We start from the raw sequence: 24,956 nt of genomic DNA on the forward strand, positions 1-24,956 counted from the left end.
TGGTTTGTTTATTCAATTGTTAATTTATTCTTAATTTGTTTAAGCAGGTTAAGGTTATGTAATATAATTGCTTTACAGAGTTCAACGACATATTATGTATCTATTGCTTATTGTTGATTGATTTTATAGTGTATACACATTTCTTATTATATTTTTTTTTGCTTTTTAAAAAAAAATATTTGGAGTACCGCCTAGGCCTTTTTAGGGGCTCACCGCCTAGGCTCCGCCTAGCGCCTATGACAACTAAGTTGTGGATGTAAGCACCATAATCACCAAAAATAGTGGACAGAATAAAAAGGAAAAAGAAGAAATAAGATGACAATTTTTTACCTGAGTATTTGTTCTTATAGAAACCAATTAAATAAGCTGAATGTTCTTGTATTCAAATATTCAAGTACTGAAGTATGGGTTTGCACAAGAAATTAAAATGAAACAATAAGTGAAAAAGTCTATATTCTATTCATGCTAGCTAACTTCTATAATGCATGAAAGAAATAAAAATGACAAACTTAACCAAAGTAATTTTCATCTGGTTAAACAGATAAGGTTCTGTAAAAATCAAGGACAATCCACAGCACGTCTGAATCCAATTAGAAAAAGTACCTCCACAGATTCCTCTGGAGGAAGCAAACTCAAGGCTCGTTCAAATAGAGCTCGAACATTTCTATCATCATTTAAGCGGCATAAGAAATCTGAATACCTGTATAGTTTAGATTTCCATAACTTATATAGAAGAAACATGCAGCAAAAAGTCCATATTTTAACAATGCCCTAAAGTATACAGAATATTAAGCATTTTACCTACATAGAACAGGAAACGAATCTAACGTGGTAATAAACACATTAAGAGTGGAAAATGTAGTGCAAGAACCCTACTCAAGAATGTAACCAGGCTCATGCATAAATCTCTTCAATCCTGCTTCAAATACATTGTGTGCAACCTACAAAAGAGAAACTTAAAAATCCAGGCATGCATACACAGCATTATAGAAAAGTTGCAGCAATAAAAAAGAAACCAACACAAGAAACCAAAAAGAAAATGCAAGGAAATAAGTTTTCCAGAAAAAATGAAAAGGTACAAGAATCACCCACAGCACTCCAAGTGTTTTAAGTTCTACAAAGTCAAAAAATTGGATGCCACCTAGGAATTTAGCCTATGTGAGAAGAAGCGCTTAGCATTTACTCAACTATAAAGTGAGAAAAGAAAATAGAAACAAAAATGTTTAACTATACAAATATTTTAACATAATTTCATGCATGTACTTCAATATACAATGTTTATATGTGTATACATTAGAATACATTTATTTCAGAGTTCACATTTACAGGTTATATTTCACATACCATATATATGTTTATAAGCTTACAGTATGTATTGAAAATGTATGATACATCTACTCATAGTAAACTACAAACAACTTAACAGTTTGTTGAATGAATTGCAAGTTATAGGCTAACAGTACAAGTTCACTCACACACATTTCATTCCTCGTTAAATAGTCACAGTTTATGACATTAAAGTCCAACTCTATCCAATAGTGCAATAACAAATTGTAAATATGTCCATCCATAAACCAATGGACCATGGCTCTGTTAAAATGTATTCTAAATATATATATATATATATATATATATATTGTAATAAACGTTAAGGGTAAAACTGTAATTTCTACATTTTAGGCATATTCCACTTGGAATATGATTGTACCTTTTCTTGTATTTTTTATTCTTTCTTTTCTTTCTTTTTTATTTTCTTTTTTCATTTTTCTCTTCTTTCTAGCCTTGGGGGGGGCCACATATAGACGTTGGGCCCCTCCAACGGTCACAATTGTGACCGTTGGAGGGGCTCCAACGTCTATATGGATCCCCTCCAAGGTCTCCATATGGGGTGTTATAAATAGGGGTCCTCCCCTTTGTATTTCTTTAAGCTTTGAGAAAAAGCTCTTCCATTATTCAATAAAGATTGCTTATTTTTATGCCTTTGTACATTGGTAATTTATTATGTGCCTTTGAGCACACTTGTTCAAGTGTTCTTCTTGTGCCTTTGTGCACATCACTCATTGAGGAGTCGGCACTTTTTGTGCACGTTGTCTCTTGGAAGACATTTTCACAGGCTCATGTGCCATCCCATCATCCACATCAAAAGCAAAATGCATCAGTAGCAGTAGTAGTAAGAAACAAATAAAAAGACCCTGTGAGATCTTCTTCCTCCCAGCTTCTACCCAGTGACCATCATTGGTCAATGCAATCCCATAATCATCAGAATCACCATCTTCAACACAAACAGCATCTTCCTTCATCATCAGAAGTCAGCTACCTGTGAAGATTTTCACAGTTGACCCATTGCATGATGACATAGGAATTATAGAATAGAAACAGGATATGAAAGAGTAATAATGGTGGATTGACTATTCCCATGACATCCTTATACGCATGTTGTTTTGATCATGATCAAAATCACTTTCAAGCAGATGTGATGAGGAAAACGTCCAGGTTCCAATTTCTATGTCTAAGATATCCAAAGTTACAGAAATATGATTATTGATGGAATTCAAAAGGTATCATCCAATATCTGCAAGTTGGAACTGGTGAACATATGCACAACTGAGTAGAATGCTTCAATCTACCATATATTTTAAGTTTTAATAATAGCACCAACAAAAACCCTTTGATGGGCCAAACTTTTTAATGCAATAGTATTTCTTTTCCAAGACATCTTTTTGACTTCATGGACATTGTTAAATGCTATAGAATCGCAAACTATGTTTAGAAGTGATTATTGGTGCACTCTGCCTGCTCCTTATCAATTGGAAAGCAGTCCTCAACGGAAAAAATTAAACTTCTCAAGCTCATAATACTTGCTTCCATGTCTAACATGCAAAATTATCAACAGAAACGCAAAACTTAATAGGGAAGAATGAGAACACATGCAATAGGTCCAAGATTTTAGAAGGTAAAAGTTGAAATAAACTACTAGCTTAGAAAATAGAGAGTGAAGGGGCATGGATGAGACTTTTAACAGTTGAGAAAGTTAACATAATGAAGAGGAAAAGAATATTTTATCAAATGAGATACATCTTGCTTGATCATTGCTACTAAAGCATAATAGTTGGTGGCAGAGGAAGCTTGAGCATGCTTTGGGACAGGTAAGGAATCACTTTAGAACATAAAAACAATCCTTTTGCCAAGACAAAGAGAGGTAACAGCCCTGTTTTATAGCCTACAGAAGATTCATTTGTAGTGACAGCAATATTCATCATGAACCAGGGACCAAAGAACACCATAAATCTAGAATACACGGAATACAACAAATGAGCAAAACACATGATCTCCAACGACAATTCTCCCTTTGCCTCTGTAAGGAAATGAATAACTGAAAAGGCAAAGGTCACCAATGATGTTTTCACAGTTCCCATGTCATATGAATTACAAAAAAAACCTATTTTTGAGCTTTCAAAACATAATACTTATCAAATTGGCATGCGGATATGTCTTAGCATGTCTAAGTTATAATTAGAGCCCAGTGGACATGCACGATTGGGGACATTGGTTGTGGCAAAAAGTAGCAAATTTGGTAACCATTGACTGAAAGGAAAATCCATGGCTAACAAGCTGTGAATCATTCAGCCATGATACTCGATTGAGTTTAGTTACCAACTTGCTTTTCTCCCCATATATGAATTGCTTGTTTGCTTTCCATTTAAGCGAAGCTGCTAAGTAGAACAGCTGTCTTGTCTAAAAGCATTTTCCACTGATGGGAAAGTTCAAAGTGGAAACAGCTATTTTCCCTAGGAGTGAGAAAATGAGATCAGAGGATACAACTGTTGCACAAAATATTAGGTTTGTGTGTCAAACATAACACAATCTACAACTAGCCAAATTTTATAGTTATCTTACAGTCAATATTATATTTCAACGCCAACATTAATATGTCTAACGAATCAGAAAGTGTTCAATTTAAAGCAGCATGATTAGGAAAAGGCAATACTGGTTAAGCATGGCTACCTTTGGATCCTTGTCGAGGCAAAAGGCCATCATTGCATAAGCAACATAAACATGATATGTGCAGTTTGGAGATTTACGAGCATCCACGAAGTACTTGCGGGCTGCTTCTATGCCTTCAGTTCGTCTCAGAAAGCGAATGAACTTCAACAGTAACTTGAGTCATCAACCAATAGTGACAATGACATAAGAAACTTCACAATAAACAGTACAAGTCTTCCTAAAAACTCACCTGAATGTGAGCCAAAGCTGTTGCTGTTTCACTGTTTGACAAAAGATTTTCATATATCTTCTTGGCAGGCTGCCAGAAGAACAATGGTTAAAGATGTAAATGTTAAATTATGTATCGATATTTGTAATCTCATATATATTTATATTCATATATATATAGATACATATACATATATACTATGTATATATGTATATATATCTATATGTATATAAATATATATATATATATATTCTTATCCACCCAAAAGGGTATTTCTGTAAATTCCTGTTTTACGCATATTCCATTTTGGAATATGCTTGTAACTTTGTTTTTTTCTTTTTTCTTTTCTTTTTTACTTTTTCCTTTTTTCTTTTTCTTTTTTCTTTTTCTTTTTTGCTCTTTTGTTTTTTTTGCCACATAGGGAGGCTCCCCAAAGAGTCGTTGGGAGCCTCCAACTGTCACATATGTGACCGTTGGGGGCTCCCAACGACTTTCTTGGGAGCCCCCTAGGTTGCTCCTTTGCTTCCTTATAAATAGGGGCTTCCCCCTCTTGTATTTCTCATGGCTTTGAGTCAAAGCCCAAGTGCTCAATAAAGTGATTCCAATATTTTTTATGCCTTTGTGCATTTGTGAGTTGTGCTTTTGTGCACAAGTGTTCTAAAGTGTTCTTATTGTGCATGTGTGCCGGGTTTATTATCAAGAATATTAAGGTCTTGATCTTAGTATCTTGTTTGGAGATACTTTTACATGGTATCAGAGTCTCGTTGAAGAAGGAGGATTGTGCATCTCTTCATTTTTGAAGTGCCTCGAAAAATGTGCCTTCAAGTTATTGAAGTTTTGAAGTGGATCATCTCCTTCGGGCAATATTTTAGAAGCATCTTTTGTCAAGGAAGATTTGAAAATCATTTGAGGTACGTGTTATTTTCTATCTTCTTCCCTCTCTAATGGGTGAAAAAGACTCTCACTTCTCCCTTGGTTTTAAACTTAGTGGTTCGAACTATCATGTTTGGGCCGACAATATGGAAGCCCATATCAAAGGGAAAGGTCTTTGGGGGTACGTTCAAGGTTCAATATTGGAACCCGAACCCAAACTTACAATCATAGAAAAAGGGGATATTAAGATTCTTGAAGGTGAAGATAGACAAAAAGCCCTAGAAGATTATTCTAAAAGGCATGATGAGTGGGAGATGAAGAACTTCAAAATCTTGTCTTGGATTTTTTCATCCGTAGAAACCAAGATCAACGCCAACATCATTAAGTTCAAAAAAGCCTCTGAAGCTTGGTTGTACTTGAAAAAATGTATACTTCAAGGGACTTATCTCACAAATATTACCTCCAAAAGAAGGCATTGACCCTTCAACAAAACGATTTATCTATTCGGGAATATTTTGCCAAACTATCATATATTTGGGACGAGCTTGCTATGCTCGAACCAAAATGGAGCGGAGAAGCAATCGAGCTAAGACACAAACAACTAGAGGAAGATCAATTCTTCAATTTTCTAAATGGACTTAGACCCGAATTTGAGCAAATTTGGTCATCTCTTCTATCCGCCTTCACATCTCCCTCTATTGAAGATCTTATCACTAAGCTAAGTGGTGAGGAAACCCGTATGGGAATTAGTAAAAATAATCCTAGCATCCTTGCTGCACCTTCTCAAAATGATTATAAAGCGGTTAATAATGTGTCAAGACCCGGGAATAATATGAAGGCCTACAAACCTCCTCATTTCAAAAATCAAGGTCAAGGAGGAAATGATCGATATGGCAAAAGAAACTATAGCAAATTAACTTGCCATTTTTGTAAAGAACTCAGGCATATCAAACCCATTTGCCCCAAATGGAAGAAAATTCTTGCCGCGGCTATGGCATCCCAACCAGAGGAACGACCTTCTTCATCAAATGAGTCTTTTTTCCTTCAACAAATTGTGGATGCTCTTCAACCTCTTCTCAAATGAGGCGTTTCTGGAGCCGCTATGTCATCCTCCTCTTCTCTCGGTAAGACATCTTGGCTCCTAGATTCCGGCGCATCATTTCACATGACTCCAAGTTCTTGTTTTATTTCTGATTTTTCTAAAAATTCTCTTCCATCTTTTGTCTCAACGGCGGATGGAACACCTCTTGAAATTAAAGGAATGGGCAATTTTGAAAAGCAAGACTTCTTTATTCCAAAAATTCGTCTTATACCAAAACTAAACTTAAATTTACTCTCGGTTTCTCAACTCTCGGACTATGGTTGCGATATAAAATTCTCTTCTAATAAATGTTGGATACAGGATCATTAGTCCGGGAAGTTGATTGAGGAAGGTTTTAGGAGAGGAGACCTTTATTATGTTGATTTTCTCAAAATTCCCAAGAACCAATTTTGTAATGTTGCTCAAAACAAAGATATTCATGTATGGCATAAGAGATTGGGTCATTCCAACATTGTTAAAATCTCTTATTTGTCTTTTATTAAGCATCTTTGTAATGAAAATTTTGTATGTAATGAATGTATTCTTGGGAAAATGAAGTCTTCCTTTTTTCTCAAAGATCCATGTTTACAACAAAATCTTTTGAAATTGTTCACTCCGATGTATGGGGTCCGGCTCTGGTCATATTTAAATGAGGTTTCTCATACTATGTTATCTTTGTGGACGATTTCACTAGATTTAGTTGGATATATTTTCTTAAACATAAACATGAAGTTTTCTCGATTTTTAAAACATTTCATATGATGATTTTAAATCAATTCAATGGAAGTTTAAAAATTCTTAGAACTGATTCGGGTGGCGAATATCTTTCCAATGAATTCAAAAGTTATCTTGAAAATCATGGTATTCTCTATCAAAAATCTTGTCCTAAAACCCCACAACAAAATGGGTTGGTTGGACGAAAACAAGGCATATTATTGAAACACGAACTTTGCTCATTTCACAAAATATTCTGAAAAGACTCTAGGCTGAGGCAACCCTTACATCAGTCTATCTCATAAATAGACTCCCATCAAAAAACTTGAACAAGGTTTCCCCATTTGAAAAATTATACGAAAAAAAACCTGATTATAGCAGGTTAAGGGTTTTTGGATGTAAATGTTTTGTCCTTACTGATAAAAATGACAAACTCTCTCCCAAGGCCATTCTTTGTGCCTTTCTTAGTTATTCTGAAACTGAAAAATGTTTTCGTTGTTATGATATTAAAAATGATAAACTATATGTTTCCAAAAATGTAAGCTTTTTGGAAAATATCAGTGGTTTCGAAAAATTTGAATCTAATGACGAGAATATAGACTATTCTTTTCTGTTGGATCTGTTGACTGAAGATGATGATACTAGTGATGATGAGTCGAATCAGAATGACTCAAGTAATAATGAAACCAATTTTGTGCCCCCAACGTTTCATCATCATGTCAATGAGGAACCGCATAGAGATCCCATAACCTACACTCATAGTGATAGGAATACTTTCAGAAGTGCCCTCGAAAGATATGATGATGCTAGTGGGACTACTCCTCAAAGTGAGGAAAACCTTCGTAGAACCGAAAGACAGAGAAAACCCCCTTCTAGGTTCATCTCATATGAGTCTTTTTCACCTAAATATAGAGTTTGTCTAAGCGTCATTCACTCTTACATAGAACCTAGAAACTTCGAGGAAGCATGAAAATGTCCCGAATGGATAGTCGCTATGGATAATGAACTTGAAGCTCTAAGGAGAGCAAAGACATGGGAATTTCAAGACCTTCTTAAAGATAAGAAAGCAATAGGGTGTAGATGGGTGTTTAAGGTTAAGACTAAGAGTGATGGGTCCCTCGAGAGATACAAGGCCTGTTTAGTTGCAAAAGGATATAGTCAAGAATATGGGATTGATTATGAAGAGACATTTGCCCTGGTAGCTCGAATGGTCATCGTCCGATGTCTTATAACTGTTGCCTCAAATCAACAAGTGGAACATCTATCAAATGGATGTTAAGAATGCATTTTTAAATGGAGATCTAAGCGAAGAAGTGTATATGGATGCTCTTCCTGGAATGGAGTCTCCTAAAGGAAAAGTGTTTCGCCTTCGAAAAGCACTTTATGGTTTGAAACAAATCCCCAAGGCTTGGTATGATAGGTTTAACTCCGTAATGTTAGAAAATGGTTTTTCATCCTGTTTTACTGATACTGCTTTGTTTGTTAGAAAATCTAATGCAGGGATTGTTATTTTACTTTTATATGTGGATGACATGCTTATAACCGGAAGTGATTCTAAAGGGATTAAAAGCATAAAATCAATTTTAAAGGATAAGTTTGAAATGTCTGACTTAGAACTTATTTTTTGGGTATTGAGGTAGCATACTCTCATAGAGGGTATTTTTTGGCTCAAACTAAGCTTGCATCTGAGATTATTGACAGGTCAGGTATTACAGATGATAAAGTTTGTGAAACTCCTGCTATAGTATGAGCTAAAATGAAGATTGATGATGGTGTTCTTCTCTCTGATCCTAATCCCTACAGACAACTTGTAGGATCATTGATGTACCTGAGTATTACCAGACCAGATATCTCACATGCAGTGCATACGACAAGTCAGTTTCAGCATGCACCAACTTTTATTCACATGAGTGTCGTCTTACGTGTCGTAAGATACCTAAAGCGTACTCTTAATAAGGGAGTTTTTTTGTCATCATCTTCTGAGTTAAAATTAATTGCTTATACTGACTCTGATTGGGGAGGTGACCCAAATAACAGTCACTCCACCACTGGTTTTTGTGTATTCTTAGGTGATTCTTTAATCTCATGGAGATGTAAGAAGCAACAAAAAGTTTCTCTATCTTCGACTGAAGCTGAATATCGTGACATGGCAACTACTACCATGGAAATTGTATGGATTCATCAGCTGCTTGAAGACATGGGGATCACTATTGAAGGGTCCACTAAGCTATGCTGTGATAACAAGAGTGCAATATACATTGTCAAAAATCATACTTTCCATGAGCGGACTAAGCACATTGAAATGGAATGTCACTATGTTCGTGAAGCCTACTTAAAAGGAGTCATTGATCTACCTTATGTTACTTCAGAATATCAGTTGGCAGATTTTTTCACCAAAACCTTATGTGCCCCAAGATTCAACTTTTTCCTTGGCAAACTCTCGGTCATCTTGCCCTAAGTTTGAGGGGGGTGTTAAATTATGTATCGATATTTGTAATCTCATATATATTTATATTCATATATATATATATATATATATATATATATTCTTATCCACCCAAAAGGGTATTTCTGTAAATTCCTGTTTTACGCATATTCCATTTTAGAATATGCTTATAACTTTGTTTTTTTCTTTTTTCTTTTTTCTTTTTTCTTTTTTCTTTTTTCTTTTTTCTTTTTTCTTTTTTCTTTTCTTTTTTACTTTTTCCTTTTTTCTTTTTCTTTTTTGCTCTTTTGTTTTTTGTCACATAGGGAGGCTCCCCAAAGAGTCGTTGGGGAGCCTCCAACGGTCACATATGTGACCGTTGGGGGCTCCCAACGACTCTCTTGGGAGCCCCCTATGTTGCTCCTTTGCTTCCTTATAAATAGGGGCTTCCCCCTCTTGTATTTCTCATGGCTTTGAGTCAAAGCCCAAGTGCTCAATAAAGTGATTCCAATATTTTTTATGCCTTTGTGCATTTGTGAGTTTTTGTGAGTCGTGCTTTTGTGCACAAGTGTTCTAAAGTGTTCTTATTGTGCATGTGTGCCGGGTTTATTATCAAGAATATTAAGGTCTTGATCTTAGTATCTTGTTTGGAGATACTTTTACAGTAAAGTGTCAAACAAAAAGTGGATTAAATAAGGCAGGTTAAAGAGCTTACCTGAATTGCTCCACGTGACTCCTCAAGCTCGGCATAAGCATAACGCAGTACCTCAGAGTCTAAGTAAAAAAAACAGGAAGGGAGGAGTCCGGAGGAGTATGAAACTCAAAGGCAAAATTCGAAAATCAAAGTATTGTTGCCAAAGATAATAGATGTATATTCAATGGAAAAACGGTAACAAGTGAAGCTGATACAAATGTACCTGAGGGAAACATTTGCATGAGATGATAGAAATAGCTGCAGACACTACCCTCCCATTGATTTCCCCCTTTAAACACCATACCACATGAGGGGTCTAAAAAAAATAGTGAGTCAATCACTTGATCCAATAGGGCAGCCCAAAGTCATGCCACATGGACACTCAAACCTGTGCTTCCTACTGAAACAATAGATCGACATGGACATCACACATGCCACCACACTTCATGGACACAGTCAAACACCGTGTCCGAGACTTCATGTATGCCCTCCATTACTAACTTGAATCTTTGTTTTGTTATTAACTATTGTTCTTCTTTCTACAACTTTTTAGTGACATTACATTTGTATTCTTTATCCATCTTGGATCTTGACTTAGTAACTAACAATTGTGTGCATGTAACTTTGGAGCCTTAAATAAACATATAAATATGTCCCCCATGTCTTACTTTTTATAAAAACTGCCATATCCATGTCAAGCATCTTCATGTGCACAGGGTTTATGTCACCATCCCTTTGATGCAGCCCACAGTTCTTACTTCTTACTTTTCTAGTAACGACTTTTTTTTGCAATTTGTGAATGTTCTGAGTTTTCTCTTTCAAAAATATCCCTCCAAGCACATGATTGAACTAGGATGATTATAAGTCCTTTCATAAAATATAAGTGCAAAATGCAACTCAATGTGCCAAAGGAGATCCTTCACAAGGTTTTAAAGCATTCTATGTCAAATTTGTCGGTATATAGGCACCTGGTTGCACAAACATGGAGGCAGGTAAGAAAACAGATTAGAGCAATGCATCCAAAAAGTCAAAAAGTACCAGGCAAAGCTTTTAGAGCACGCTGGAAAACTTTAATTGCAGAATCTATTGAGCCACTCTTAGCATGCCATGTAGCATAGTCATACCAAATATCAGGATAGTGGTACAGATACATCAAACACTGGCCACAAAAATATAAACACCTGTCAGTCATCCAACAAATACAGGGGCGGCAAAGGAAGTATGAAAGAAAAAATCTACAAAGGCAAAATCTGAATGAATATGTACAGAGGAGGATTCCATGCAACCAATAATTTAAAAGAAAAAGTCTACATGATAAAGGACATACAGAAATTCATATAAACATTTGATATCAATATAATTAACTCAAACAGGTACAACATAGGTCATGCTTAACTAGGATAGCAGAAATTAGTCAATTAGTTTATTTCTTTTCTCTTTTCTCTTCTCTTTTCTCTTCTCTTTTCTCTTTTTTAAGCAAACCCATGAGCTTTTTTCTGATGAGGAAATATTCCTAATCAACAATGTGAGCAAGCAGGGTCAGAGCAAGAATATTTCATTGAATGGACAAATGGAGCAGTAAGGCAAAAGTCAATACATAACCACAAAAGGATCAAAAATAGATCCACTCCTAGAAGGGCACTAAATAGACAAACACAATCATCACGCCACAACAAAGTAACATACGTCACATTCAGGTGGGAAGGAAAATGAAGAATCAAAAATCTATTTTCCTAGCATACCTGCTCATATGTGAAGGCAACTCTTCTGCTGGAAGATGTACTGTCGATCCTCTGTGGGTTGCCTCTGGAAAGAAAAAGAGCACAATAATTGATATAAATAAAGTAGACAAACCCAATTCACCAATTCCGCACCCCCGCCCCCAAAAGAAAACTCACAAACGTATAATACCAAATCGCCATAAAAAGGAGTAAAAGAAAAAAGGTAAAACCATGCTCATGTAAAGCAGCAACACATTTCCATGCTCTCAAAATGGAAACCTATTATAACAGCAGAATAACCAACCAGATCACGGGCCATTGTATAGAAGTATTATCAGATGGTTACTGCAGGAGTAAAAAAACTCATTTGGATGATATTCTCAATTCCATATCATTAAAAAAAAAATCAAATCTGTAAGTCCAGTATGTATATGAAACTTCCCAGGAATATGTTAAACATGACCATGTGAACATGCACAGGTGGCTGAAAGAATGTGCAACTCACTGCACTCTTCATTCTGAGATGTACGGTAGCAAACACACAACCCATCAACAGGTACTAGTATTCCATGAAAAGTGTAAACTTCAGCTCATGGTTGTCATCATAGACTTGCCCACCGGTGCAGATAGTCTCAGACAGAGGATTCACATGTAAACTCACCATTTATGTGTAGGTTCAAGGTTTTATGTATCCAAGTACATCCTGATGGGATTGGTACCACTACCCAAAGGAGCCGTCTGAAGTTGGCATCTTTACATTAATTTAATGGGTCTCTCTGTGCATTTTAACAGACATTGGGTGCATTTAACCAGCCCCCATATAGAAACAAGATATGCTACCATATAGATAACTAAAAAATTCCCCAGGACATGCTTCCAATAAACATGAAAAACTTGACCAAAAGATTTTAATACATTTCCAACACTAACTCTGACTACCTATTAGAAAGATTTTTTTTTAGTTACTGAGACAGTTAAAGACAGATATAACTGAAGCAATGAAATGAACCTACACAAGAATCAGAAGAGACGGTACCCTGTTTCACAGAAACTTTGTAAAATGTATAAAATTTTCCATGACTCTTTTTCTTACTTTTCAAAAGCTAACAAACGTTTCCATGCCATGCATTGCTGCTCTTCCTGCAAGTCCATAAACTAAATTAAAAAGATGCAACTCACAAATATCTAGTTTCAGATTTAGAATAATAACCATTAGAACAGCAAAAACAGGAAAATAGACATGCATGAACACACACGGAGGGGGAAAAGAAAAAGAGAGAATCAGGCCATGAAAAAAAGTGAAAGCCAACCTAGTATATAATGAACCACCACATTTTCTTTCAATTATACTTCTTTCATATCACATAAAATGTGCCATTGCTTGGCAATCCTTTGCTCTATATTCCACACTTTTACAAGAGACATTAACAATGGTGTATTACTGCATTTATTGTAGTTGTGTGTCCAAAAAAAATAGTAACTACATAGCAAGCAATGCTTGCATTTTCAACAAAGATGCAAAATATGCTGAAGCACCTGAAGATGTTTGAACATATAATACCCTTCAAAAATTTAAAGAGAGACTGGCACTAGAAAGGACGTCAAATAATCTGAAGGCAGAGAATGCAAGAAATTATATGGTTCAACAGGGAAACCATCTTTACTGAAACTGCAAGCTACAAAACTTAGGTTCATCATGTAGTATCTGTCACTTGGATTATGCCACAAACACTGAAAGGTTTCTTTTCCTTTCCAATTTTGAAAAAGGCACCCATATTTCTTTCAATACAAGAAGCAACCTTGTCATTGGCAATAACCATGTGAAATCAAAGAATGATGAGACAGATAAGAGTTGTACAGAAACAAGTGATAATTAACAAAGACTGCAAAAAGAGTAGCACAGGACAACAATATAAGTTTTAAATTTCAATGTCATAGGAAGTTGCCTCTTTCTTTGGCAGATCATTTAATTTGGGAAATGTGATAGCATATCATATCTTGACAGATGATAGAATAACAATATTCTAGTCACAAAACATTAGTCATGACCCTGATCGACTTGCTAGAAACTCGCATATGGAACCCAAAACTATAAACAACTATACAATAACAACAGATGTACTCAAGTTCCTTTCAAAATACAAATATCACATCTTAACCCTACCTTGAAGGAACCAGTAGGTGGAACAGCTAGCATGTTCCAATCTATTTCATCAACATATTTCTTTCGCTCCCTATACACAGCCCTTGCACTATTGTACTTTGGTTGATATTCAGATATTAAACCTTTTGCCTGCATAGTCATTATAAAAACATAAAGCTAAAAGTCATGCATAATAAAATACAGGCTTCTAGTAAAACATTCTGTAAAAAGCTCATGATATAGGAAGACAATGTCAACTCTTAATGCGTATGTTAAGAGTCAAGGCACACTCCCTACCACACACAGCACCAAAATTCTAAAGATGCCATATCAGCAAGTACATCTCAGGACCTCTTGTGGGTGACTTCTTATTTGAGTCAAACAACATGAAGCCATGAAGTTCATCACAAGACCAGGTGGTCTGAAAGTGGCATGGCATCCTCTCATAGTCAAAAAATAGTATGTTCGTTTGCCTTGGAAGCCAGAAGTAACCAAAACACTCTCATTAAGGATTAGACTCTGGATTTATCAATAGAACTATAGATTGATGACCTAATGGGGATCGCTACACTCTTGGATGTGAATCTGCATGAGATTGATGGTTATACTAGATACCAAAAGAGTGTTTTTTTGCTCGTATATGTATTAAGGAGGATGCCAAGTTTCATCTTGTTCAGAACCTAGACATAATCTTTCAGGACAGTAGGCATATCACTCACGCTATTAGATATGAAACATTTATCATGTTTTGTTGCAGCCATGGATCGACCTGCCTGGAGGCCATGCATATCTAGACCACAGAAATAATCAGATGCAGGCAAGTAATAAACCTGCAGAGAAGTGGAAGATGGTGAAGAATCAGACTTGATGTCTGCCCCGAGTTGGTATACCCTTCATCTTGGTGAAGACTAAAACCTCCTTCTTTTATCACCACACACAACTCACTCAAAGTGATCCACAGCATTTCTATGGAGATGGAACATTCGTAGACTGAACAAGCTTTAGATCCCATGATCGAAGTAACTTTGGAGGTCATGCATCTAAGGATCTAGAAGTGCAAGATTCTGTCAACCAACAACAGGCCAAGAGAGAGATGATGATGGGGATTTCACCAAAAGTTGGTGGCCATAATGGGAATATGCAAAAAACAGCAGGGATAGATTTGGAAATTCGATTACCTACTTTTAAGGAGCAGCTGACTAATCCTCATTTGGTAGCTTCGATGTATGGATCATCATCAAAAGATCCTTTCCTTAGGAGTCAAAAGGGCAAGGCAGTGCTAGGCGTGGCTGCCCTAGATGCTAGGTTATGCCTAGTTGAGTGCTTAGGCATCACCTAGAGGCTCACAAAAAAAAATCTGTCACATAGGTGCGGGTGCAGGTGTGAATGTGGCAATGCAGCACTTTAAAAAAACTTGGGTGCGGGGGTGCAGGAAGGGTATATATATATATATATATATATATATATATATATATATATATATATATATATATATATATATATATATATATATATATATGTATTTTAACAGTTTTAAGTTAACACTACGTGTATGTGTGAGCATTTATGTATTTATTTATATAATATAGATAAAACCGGACTTGGTTACAGTTAACTGAATCCACCTTTAGAGAGAAATGGACCTCTGTGTGGTTGACTTTACATAACAAAGGAAGGCGTGTCCAAGTGTCACACCCACATGGGTGCGGGTGCGATGCCCTGTTACAATAGTCCGTGTTACATAGACCTCTTCATTTTTCTCCCTACGCAATTAATATTCATGATATGTGCCACATGGATACTCCATCGTGACACTTGTTCTGCATCCCCTTATATCCAAGTCATATTGAAAACTTCATAAAAATGGCTGCATCCCATATCTGCAGCCGTGTTCATGTGACATAGTTCATCATAATCAAAACTACAACTGAAGTTTATAAGAATACTAACAACTCCCAACAATGGTCCCGATTGTGAAGTCCTTACTCCACATGACATGTAGATTTACAGTTTAGCAACCATAAGCACATCCCCAAGGCTTGCTAATGCCTCGTCTCAATGAAAAAAATTGATGCATGAAGCAGTTAAACTGAAGATACACTTAAACAAATGGATTACCAATGCCTGGCTAACAGAGTTCTCAAAATTTTCATAATCTTTCCAGAGTTGTTCCACATGATGGGTAGGGGTTATAATTGCTTTCTGGTATGCTTTTCGTACAGCAGTCATGCGTTGTGATTCGTCTTGTGCAGTCACAGCCTGAAGGAGGATCAATTTATGTTATTACAAAACATTGATACCAGAAACAAGCACTGTTTTGGGGGAAAACATTAAAAGGTATTAAAAACTAACCGGTATAGACTTCAAAAAAGTGATGTACTCCATCCATACAGGCCCAGAGGATATGTCAGTACCTGGACAAACATACAACAGTACTAAGAAACTTCCTTGCCAACTTAAACCTAAATCGACATTTATTTTTCAGTGCAAAAATAACCTTTCAAGAACAATAGTCCATATACTACAAAGCAGAGAAATGCCTGTCAATTATAGCAGAACATAAGATGAATCCGTCAAAAAATATATCCTTTCTGGAAAATGAATGCTAGCTTGAAAGAAATCAAAATCTTTTGAAAGAAAAGACGATGCATCAATGTTAATAAAAAGGTGCTTAACATTCAGAGAAAAGATATTACTAATGTGCTTAGGATATTTCTTATGGGGAATAAGTCCCTGGGGTCCAGCACAAAAATTGGTCAACAGACAAGGAATCGCAAACCCTTCATTATGTAGAAGCATAGAACAGATAGATCCAAATGCATCCCCCGAGAAAACAACCCTAATACAGCAGTTTGGGATGAGAAAAAGGTAGAGGATGCCACTTGCAGAACTGAAAGCTTACTTTTCTGTCCCAAAGAAATACTATAACAGTTGGATAGTTGCCCAAGCAGCAAGTAATGAACCAAATAACACCAGCAGTCTTATTCCAGAAACATACCTGGATTAACCAGATCTACTAAAATGACTTAAACATCCAAATAGTTGTTTTGCTGCTTTGCAGGCTGTACCACATTTTAGAAACATCTAAAGTTTATTTTTACAAATCTGGGGTTAAACTATGGGTCTGCTTCCACAGCCTAACAAAGAAAAAAACTATACTTAACTAGTGTGCAGAAAAGTTAAATACGTGAACACATACAATAAGTGTCTAGTCACAATTTAACAGTCAATCAAAAGTTTTATTGATACATCTAAAGAGTCATGTAACACATAGTGAACCATATGAAGAACATACCCATTTTTTCCAAAACCATAGATGTATGCTTACCAATATAGCTGAGCATAAAATCAAATGCTTTCCTAGTCTCTTCCTGCCCATCTGCTCCCTTCTTCTCATTAGCTTTCCTAATGAAGCGAATGTAGCACCGCCTAAAATTAAAAATACAAGAAGCAACAGGCTTTAGCATTTTTCATCTACTTAGCAGTCAATGCATGTAACTTAATGCCAGAAATTAACCTACAGTTGACATGAACCACTTGGTCCTTAAGTTTCTAAAATGAATTAACACCACTATACAGTTGTTTGCCATGCTGATCTGGCAAAATTTAGGACCAGATAACATGACAAAGCATTAAGGTGAATCTAAATAATTGCTGCCAAAAAAGATGAAGAAAATGAAATCAGATTAGTGTCAGTGAGCAAAGTGTGCATGACGATATATATATATATATATATATATATATATATATATATATATATATATATATATATATATATATATATATATATTATATCACATAGGTGCGGGTGCGGGTGCGGCACTTTAAAAAAACTTGGGTGCGGGGGTGCGGAGAGGATATATATATAATTTTTAACAGTTTTAAGTTATCACTACGTGTATTTGTGTGCATATATATATATATATATATATATATAATATATAATATATATAAATAAAAATAGACTTGATTAAGGTTAACTGAATCTACTTTTGGATAGAAATAGATCTCAGTGTGGTTGACTTCACCTAACACAAAGGAAGTCGTGTCCAAGTGTCACACCTGCCCGAGTGCGAGTGCCATGTTAGAAGAGGTTGTATGACTATATATATATAAAGTTTTAACAGTTAACAACAGTAACACTAATGAAATAAAAAATAATTATCATAATATCATCAAATCAATTCATCATCATGCATGCAATAAATCAAATTAACAATCTACAATTCTATTCTACATCATAAAAACTAGCACCACAATTAAATCAACCTAACTATTTTATAGAAACAATCAAATAAGTAAAACAGAAAAGAAGTAAATTATACAGTATACTGATAAAAGAAGCAAATAATGCATAATTACATACCAAAAGTATATCCTATACAATGTATATGATGATGAGGTAATGGATCTTAATAATTTTTTGTTTCATCGTCAAATGCATCATAAGAAGGAATATTGAGCTTAGATAAATTCATGTTTGTAATGTTGAAATCATGTTCTCCCTCTAAGTCACACTCTTCTGGGTGTACATCCCAAAATTTGGATAATCATTGTCTGCATTACAAACCCAATTAGTACATGTATTCATCATTGGTACTTGTATTCATCATTGGTTTGCGAAAGTAGTCGAATATTAGAACGAACATATACTAAATCCTCTGCACGCTTGATGGTAAGTTTGTTTTTCTTTATGATGTGGATTTGAAAATATGTGCTCCAATTTCTTTCACAACAGGATGAACTAGCAGGTTGAGATAGCAATCGCAATGCAAGACGTTTAAGAAGAAGTGTTTTTTATCCAAATGTTGACCACCATATGATAGGATTTATATTCTCCTCCTCTCTCGCTAGTAATGCATGTTCATATAATCTCGAAGATGCAAATTTTTCAAACTCGTGTGACTTAATTTAGAATATGTGATTCTGGATAAATTCCTGTCATACACATATTTTTATGCCTTTATAGCTCTAAATCTAAATTTGGTGAGACACGACCAATACCACCTTACTGTCACTTTTTTGCATAATATTTTGGATTAAGAGAATGTGACATGCAATGCAAAGGAGTGTTTTCTTATCCCATCTTCTGATTAAAATTGAATGAATATGATTAAAAAATTATGAATCACCCAATGCAGGATTTTTTCCTTCATACTTGAAAATTACAACTTGTATTTTTTCAATCATATTATCCCACATTTCATAAACTTTGTAAATAATGTGATCATCCTTATCAACTTCTCTCAACATTTCTCAAATAGGTTGCGTAAATTAAAGAAAGTATATGACTCTGTCCCAAAACTCATCATCAACAATGAATTTCTTAATTTCTTGAGCCTTGACAACATCATCAGCACAATAGAATGTCCAATTTTCATTAGTCACTATGTTAACCAAAGCATTCTTCACTTCCTTAATCATTTTCACCATCACAATAATGGACGCAAAACGTGTTTCAGCGACCTTCAACAATTTTCGGTAAGAATGCTTATTAAATATAACATTAGCATTATGGTGGTTGACAACAAAATTTCTAATGCTTTTGACATTTTTTTATAATTCCTCAATCCATGAACATAGAGCATATGTAGGTGAATATTTTTTTTTTTGGGTTGTAGATGCTCTTGAAGGTCAGATTAAAGTTATGTGCTACACAGGGAGTCCAAAAAATATGAGGATACTCACTCTCCAAACTCAATGCAGCACTTTTACAAACTGAAACGTTGTCTGTGATGATTTGCACTACTTTCTGATCACCCACTTCTTTTATTACTTATATAAACAACCCCTTCAAATACTCCGCATTTTTATATTGTCCAAATGCATCAACTGCTTTCAAGAATATTGGGTCACTAAGCGAAGAAGCAATGAAATTAATTAGTAGACGCCTTTGAATATTTGTCCATCAATCAGAAACAATGGAAACTTCATTTTGTTCTCATGAATATTTTTTAATCTCTAGCAATCTTTCAACATTTACCCTATCTTCTGCAAGAAGTGTAGTTCATAGTTTTTCTGAGCTTGGAGGTACAGTCACTCAAATTACAATTTGTCAAAAAAGTAACTAAATTCTTCCAATAAAGATTTCTAATTGCATTAAATTAAAATAAACTAGAATAAAAATATCTTCCTACTTTTTTATCCATCTCATCCCTTCCATATGTATTGAATAAGGCGTGTATCATTCATCTTCATCTACCTCCTACATCCACTTTTCTTTTCTTTGTGGCTTAAAAAGGGTACACTAATTGCACAAGAATCACTCATTGTCTTTCTCTTCTCATATTCATCTTATATTTTTTTATTGTCTTTGCATTGCTTCATCAACTCTTTTGTATCCTGAAATAACATGTCCTAGTATCTTCAACAAATGAGCTTTAACCTATGTCACATGGGTGCGGGTGCGGCGCAATTCCAAAAAATTTGGACACGGGGACTCGGCTATATATATATATATATATATATATATATATATATATATATATATATATATATATATATATTAAAATATATATTTTTAAAATATATATAATTATATATATAACAATAAATTAACACATAAATATTGTAAATTTTAAAACAAAAATAAAAAAGCAATTCTTAATAACACAAACTTACCAAAATATAACACAAAGAAGCTTGTGAGTGTGATAAACAACAAAACTTATCATAAATCTGCCTCATCGTCTAAATTAGAGGAAAGAACAGGATCGAGGTAGTCCATGTTGAGAGTATGCAAATTATGTTCTCCCTCCAAGTCAAAATCTTCTGGATTTACATCTCAATTCTTTGATGGTCCACAACTGCATCAAAAAATCACTATATTAGTATCTAACTTAAAACTTTGAATACAAATATTTAAATACAAACTTTGAATACAAAGAAAAAAAAGTACATATATTCTTCTTTGGTGCGGCGAGAAATTAATCGTAAATTTGAGTGAACATAAACCAAATCCTCTGCTCTTTTACTAGTGAGTTTGTTTCTTTTAATGTTGTGAATTTGAGCATATGTACTCCAATTTCTTTCACAACAAGATGAAGTAGCAGGTTGGGATAACAACTTCATTGCAAGACGTTGCAAATTTGGTGTCTCTGATCCATATGTTGCCCACCAATTAAGGGGATCTTCCTCGTCCATTGCCACGAGTACTGCTAAAGAATCAAATCTCCCAGTAGAAAACTTGTCAAACTCACTATTTATAACCTTAAACAAGTGAGGATCATTAAAAAGTCTTCCCAAACATATCATTCTATTTATTGATATCTCAGGATCTTCATTTGGAGAAACACGACCAACACCTGCTATCAACCATTTTTTTGCATAGTATTTTGGATTGAGAGAGTGTGCCATGCAATGCAAAGGTGTATTGCTTTTATCTCATCTTCTCACTAAAACTGAATGTACATGATTGTAAAATTCTGAATCATCAAGTGCAATATCTTTCTTCTCATGTTTAAAAATGATACTTTGAACTTTTTCAATCATATTGTCCCACATTTCATAAATTCTATGAAGCATGGGTACATCTTTGTCAACTTCTCTCAACATTTCCCAAATAGGTTCTGTAAATTCAACAAAATATGTAATTTTATCCCACCAAAAATCATCACAGATGCATTTTTTGATAGCTTGAGCCTTAACATCATCTTCAGTACGATAAAAATCTCAATCTTGATCAGCCACCATCATCATCAATGCATTCTTGAGTTGCTTAATTCTTTTCATCATAACAATGAGAGAAGCAAAACGAGTTTCAGCAACTTTCAGTAATTTGAGATCAGAATGCCTATTAAATATAAAAAGGGCATGATGATGCTTTATAACAAAATTTCTAATATTTCGAACATCATGCTCTATTTCCTAAATCCATAAGCACATTTCACGTGCATGTGCATATCTTTTGATGGATTGCATATACTCTTAAGTGCCAAATTTAAATTGTGTGTTGCACAAGGAGTCCAAAAAATATGTGAATATGTATCTTCACTTGCCAAATTCATTTTTGCACGACTGCAAACTGGAGCATTGTTAGTAATGATTTGCACCACACTTTCTTCATCCACTTCTTTTATCACTTCGACAAATAATCTCTTTAAATATTCAGCATCTTTATACTCTCCAGATGCATCAACAGTCTTCAAAAAGATTGGCCCATTAAGTGAGTAAGCAATAAAGTTTATCAGTGGTCGCCTTTGTATATCAGTCCACCCATCAGAAACAATCGATACTCCATGTCGTTTTCATGCAAATTTTTTGGTCCTTAACAAGTCTTCAATTCTATTTTTTTCCTTTGCAAGAATGATTGTCCTTAGTTTTTCTGAATTAGGAGGCACATAACCACTCAAATTACAATTAGCCAAAGATGTAATCATATCTTTCCAGTATGAACTTCTAGCTACATTAAAAGGAGTTGACCTTGAGTAAAAGAATCGACGAATCTTTTTATCAATTTCTACTCTTGCCATGTTTTTGAATGATGCTTGTATTGTTTTATTGCTTTTCATCTTTCTTTTCTTTAAAAGCTCTTCTTGTATATCACTAGCAATAAGAAAAGACAGATTAATCGAATCGCTTCTCATCTCTACAATTTTCTTCTTTAAAGCTTCCTCTTGTTCTTTTTTTAATTGCTTTAACATGTCTTTGTCAACCCCAGAACATGCCCTAATTCATTGACCACGAATATGCAAAAGATGTGCTTTCACACGCGTATAAGAACCTGTGAAAACAGTCTTACATAGATTACAATGAAACTGCACATTCTCACCACCACCACTACTAGTTTTTATCCCTTTTGTCACAAGCCTCCAAAGTGGTTGAGAATCTTCTAATTCAGGGTTAGAACTTGAACTAAATGTATTGACACTACCGCTAGAACTCGCCATTATATCTGAAAAGTGAAAAAAAAAGTAAATAAAATAAAGTTAATAAACACTTCAAAATAATAGTAATATGAGCTCCAGGTTCGTTCTCCCTGTGCAAATCAGGTTCAAACCAGGCCCTCCTCTGCGAGGGGATGATGCAAAGAGGGGGTTCGTTCCCTCTCTGTAAACCAGGTTCGAGATAGGGGGCCTACCCCCTATCTGATGCAAAAGAAGGGGCAGGGCAAGCCCCTACTGAACCTTATCAGTGGCAGGGGCTTCGCCCTTGCCAAAAAGCCAAAGGCAGCAGGGGAAACGAGAAGGGGCTCGTCCCCTCCTCGTTTCCCCTCTGTCCGGCGGGGCAAGGCTCGGCCTGTCAGCCGAGCCCCCTCCTTCCCCCACTCCTACTTCTTACCCCTGCGATAAAAGGGAAACGAGGGGCTGAGCCCCTCCTCTGTGAATCGGAGGCACAGCCCCTCTTCTGCGAGCAGAGGGTGCAGGGGGGGGGGGGGGGGGCTGCCTGACATAGGCACAGAGAGGGGTCGAGCCCCTCTTCTGCGAGCAGAAGGTGCAAGGAGGGAGGCTGTGAGCAGAGGGTGCAGGAGGGTCGACATACCTGTTGAATGTTGACGGAGGGGGAGACGATGGTTGGCACGCGTACCGTCGCCGGTGTGGGTGTAGGAGAAAGCTGCAGGGGCTGAGGGGGAGAGGCAAAATCGAGAGGGTAAGCCCCTCCCCCTGTCGATAAACCCCTTTTAGGGTTCCGACTGCAAATAAAATTTGGATTTGGGTCGGGTTCGGACCCGACCCGGATCCAAAACGTATTTTAAAAATAAAAAAAAAAAGACATTTTTGGACTCGATCAAAGTTGACCGAGTCCAAAATGTGGACAGACACGGCCTCGACGCGTTGACCGAGTCTGACTCAGCGTTGACCGCGTCGGGGCCGTGTCCGAAGCCGCACCCGTGTCGACGCGGGTGTGAAAGCTCCCTAGCCGAGTCCGTGTGACTTAGGCCTTAACTCTTGTGTAATACCTAATAAAATCTCTTTCACAAAGCTTGCATCGAAATCTCTTATTTTCACTACCTCCTCCAATTTTTGCAAGCTTATCCACATGTGCCCATAGTGGGCCCCCATCATCACATGTTGATGCTAACGAACTTGAATCAAAACTCCCACTATAACTAGCAGCAGAACTCACAATTGGGGATGAGGGTGACGCAAGTCCTTTCTTTATTCGTCATTTTTGTCCTAAAAACAAAAAAATGTTATATTAAAATCAATTATACACACAATCAAAATTGAAAATATTGAGTGCAAGATCGATAACATATACAATAGTAGACTAGTAGTACGGTACGTATAAATAAATATCGAAAGGTACGAGAAAAATATATAACAATAACATTAATACAACTTGATCTATCTAAGTATTTAACTAGTAACAAAATTTTAAGAAGTAGACTAGTATGTTACTAAAATTGTAGCTAGTAACAATAACAAATTTTAAAAATATCTAAGTATTTAACAATAACAATAGTAGACTATTAATAAGTTAGTAATAAAAATATGAGCATTCAACCAAATTTTAAGTAACAAAATCAATAATAACAATCAAATTACCCAACATCAAGTCATCAACAAATAATACACATTATTAGCAACCATATGTCACAGGGAAAACTGAGTTCGGCTTAGCTGGGCTTGTGAAAACTCAATTCAGGCTTGGCTGGGCTTGTGAAAACTCAGTTCAGCTCATTAATTGGGTTGAGTGAGCTGAGTCAACCAGCATGTTTTGCAAAATGGCTGCTTAAGGCAGCAAAATATTTTTTGACAAACCCCCATATGGGTCATACCATTAGGATTTGAACTTGCAACGTCCCAATAGATATATCATGTATAATGTTTAAATGTATATCATGTATAATGTTTATATTACATAGGTTTTACATGTAAAAACTCTTAAAAGACAGATTTTTTAGAAAATGAGCCAACTCGTGATCAACTCTTAACAAGTCGAACTGAGTTTTCCCTAAAATGAGTATAATATTTTTTTCAAAAATGGGCAACGGTGTTTAGCCGAGATTGAGAGAGAGAGGTACACAGTAAGGGAAAACCGGAAAAGAGATTGAGTTGAGAGAGAGAGAGAGGCACGCAGTAACAGATGAAAAAGGGAAACATAAAGAAAGAGGTAGCCAAGAGATATAGAGACGAGTGGAGAGAGAGAT

General features: G+C 35.7%; 1 protein-coding gene across 4 annotated transcripts in view; it reads right to left on the bottom strand.

The window, feature by feature from the left end:
* CSTF77 (Tetratricopeptide repeat (TPR)-like superfamily protein) overlaps positions 1–24,956 on the bottom strand; it is an 80,057-nt gene that overhangs the window by 39,791 nt on the left and 15,310 nt on the right. For 2 of the 4 annotated variants that reach the window (XM_090019041.1, XM_090019040.1), the window contains exons 5-16: positions 17,193–17,293; positions 16,217–16,278; positions 15,983–16,123; positions 13,886–14,014; positions 12,815–12,861; positions 11,743–11,806; positions 11,039–11,159; positions 10,022–10,080; positions 4,235–4,303; positions 4,006–4,146; positions 877–941; positions 604–700 (exon numbers count right to left, since the gene is read on the bottom strand). In XM_090019041.1, the coding sequence (XP_089875167.1) occupies positions 604–700; positions 877–941; positions 4,006–4,146; positions 4,235–4,303; positions 10,022–10,080; positions 11,039–11,159; positions 11,743–11,806; positions 12,815–12,861; positions 13,886–14,014; positions 15,983–16,123; positions 16,217–16,278; positions 17,193–17,293 (1,096 nt within the window). Of the gene's footprint in view, positions 1–603; positions 701–876; positions 942–4,005; positions 4,159–4,234; positions 4,304–10,021; positions 10,081–11,038; positions 11,160–11,742; positions 11,807–12,814; positions 12,862–13,885; positions 14,015–15,982; positions 16,124–16,216; positions 16,279–17,192; positions 17,294–24,956 lie in introns of all 4 variants that reach the window. The other 2 variants (XM_090019039.1, XM_090019038.1) reach the window with 1 other exon arrangement.

Source organism: Nuphar pumila, chromosome 10, assembly GCF_984573655.1.
Source record: "Nuphar pumila chromosome 10, dmNupPumi1.hap1.1, whole genome shotgun sequence".
Lineage (NCBI taxonomy): Eukaryota > Viridiplantae > Streptophyta > Magnoliopsida > Nymphaeales > Nymphaeaceae > Nuphar > Nuphar pumila.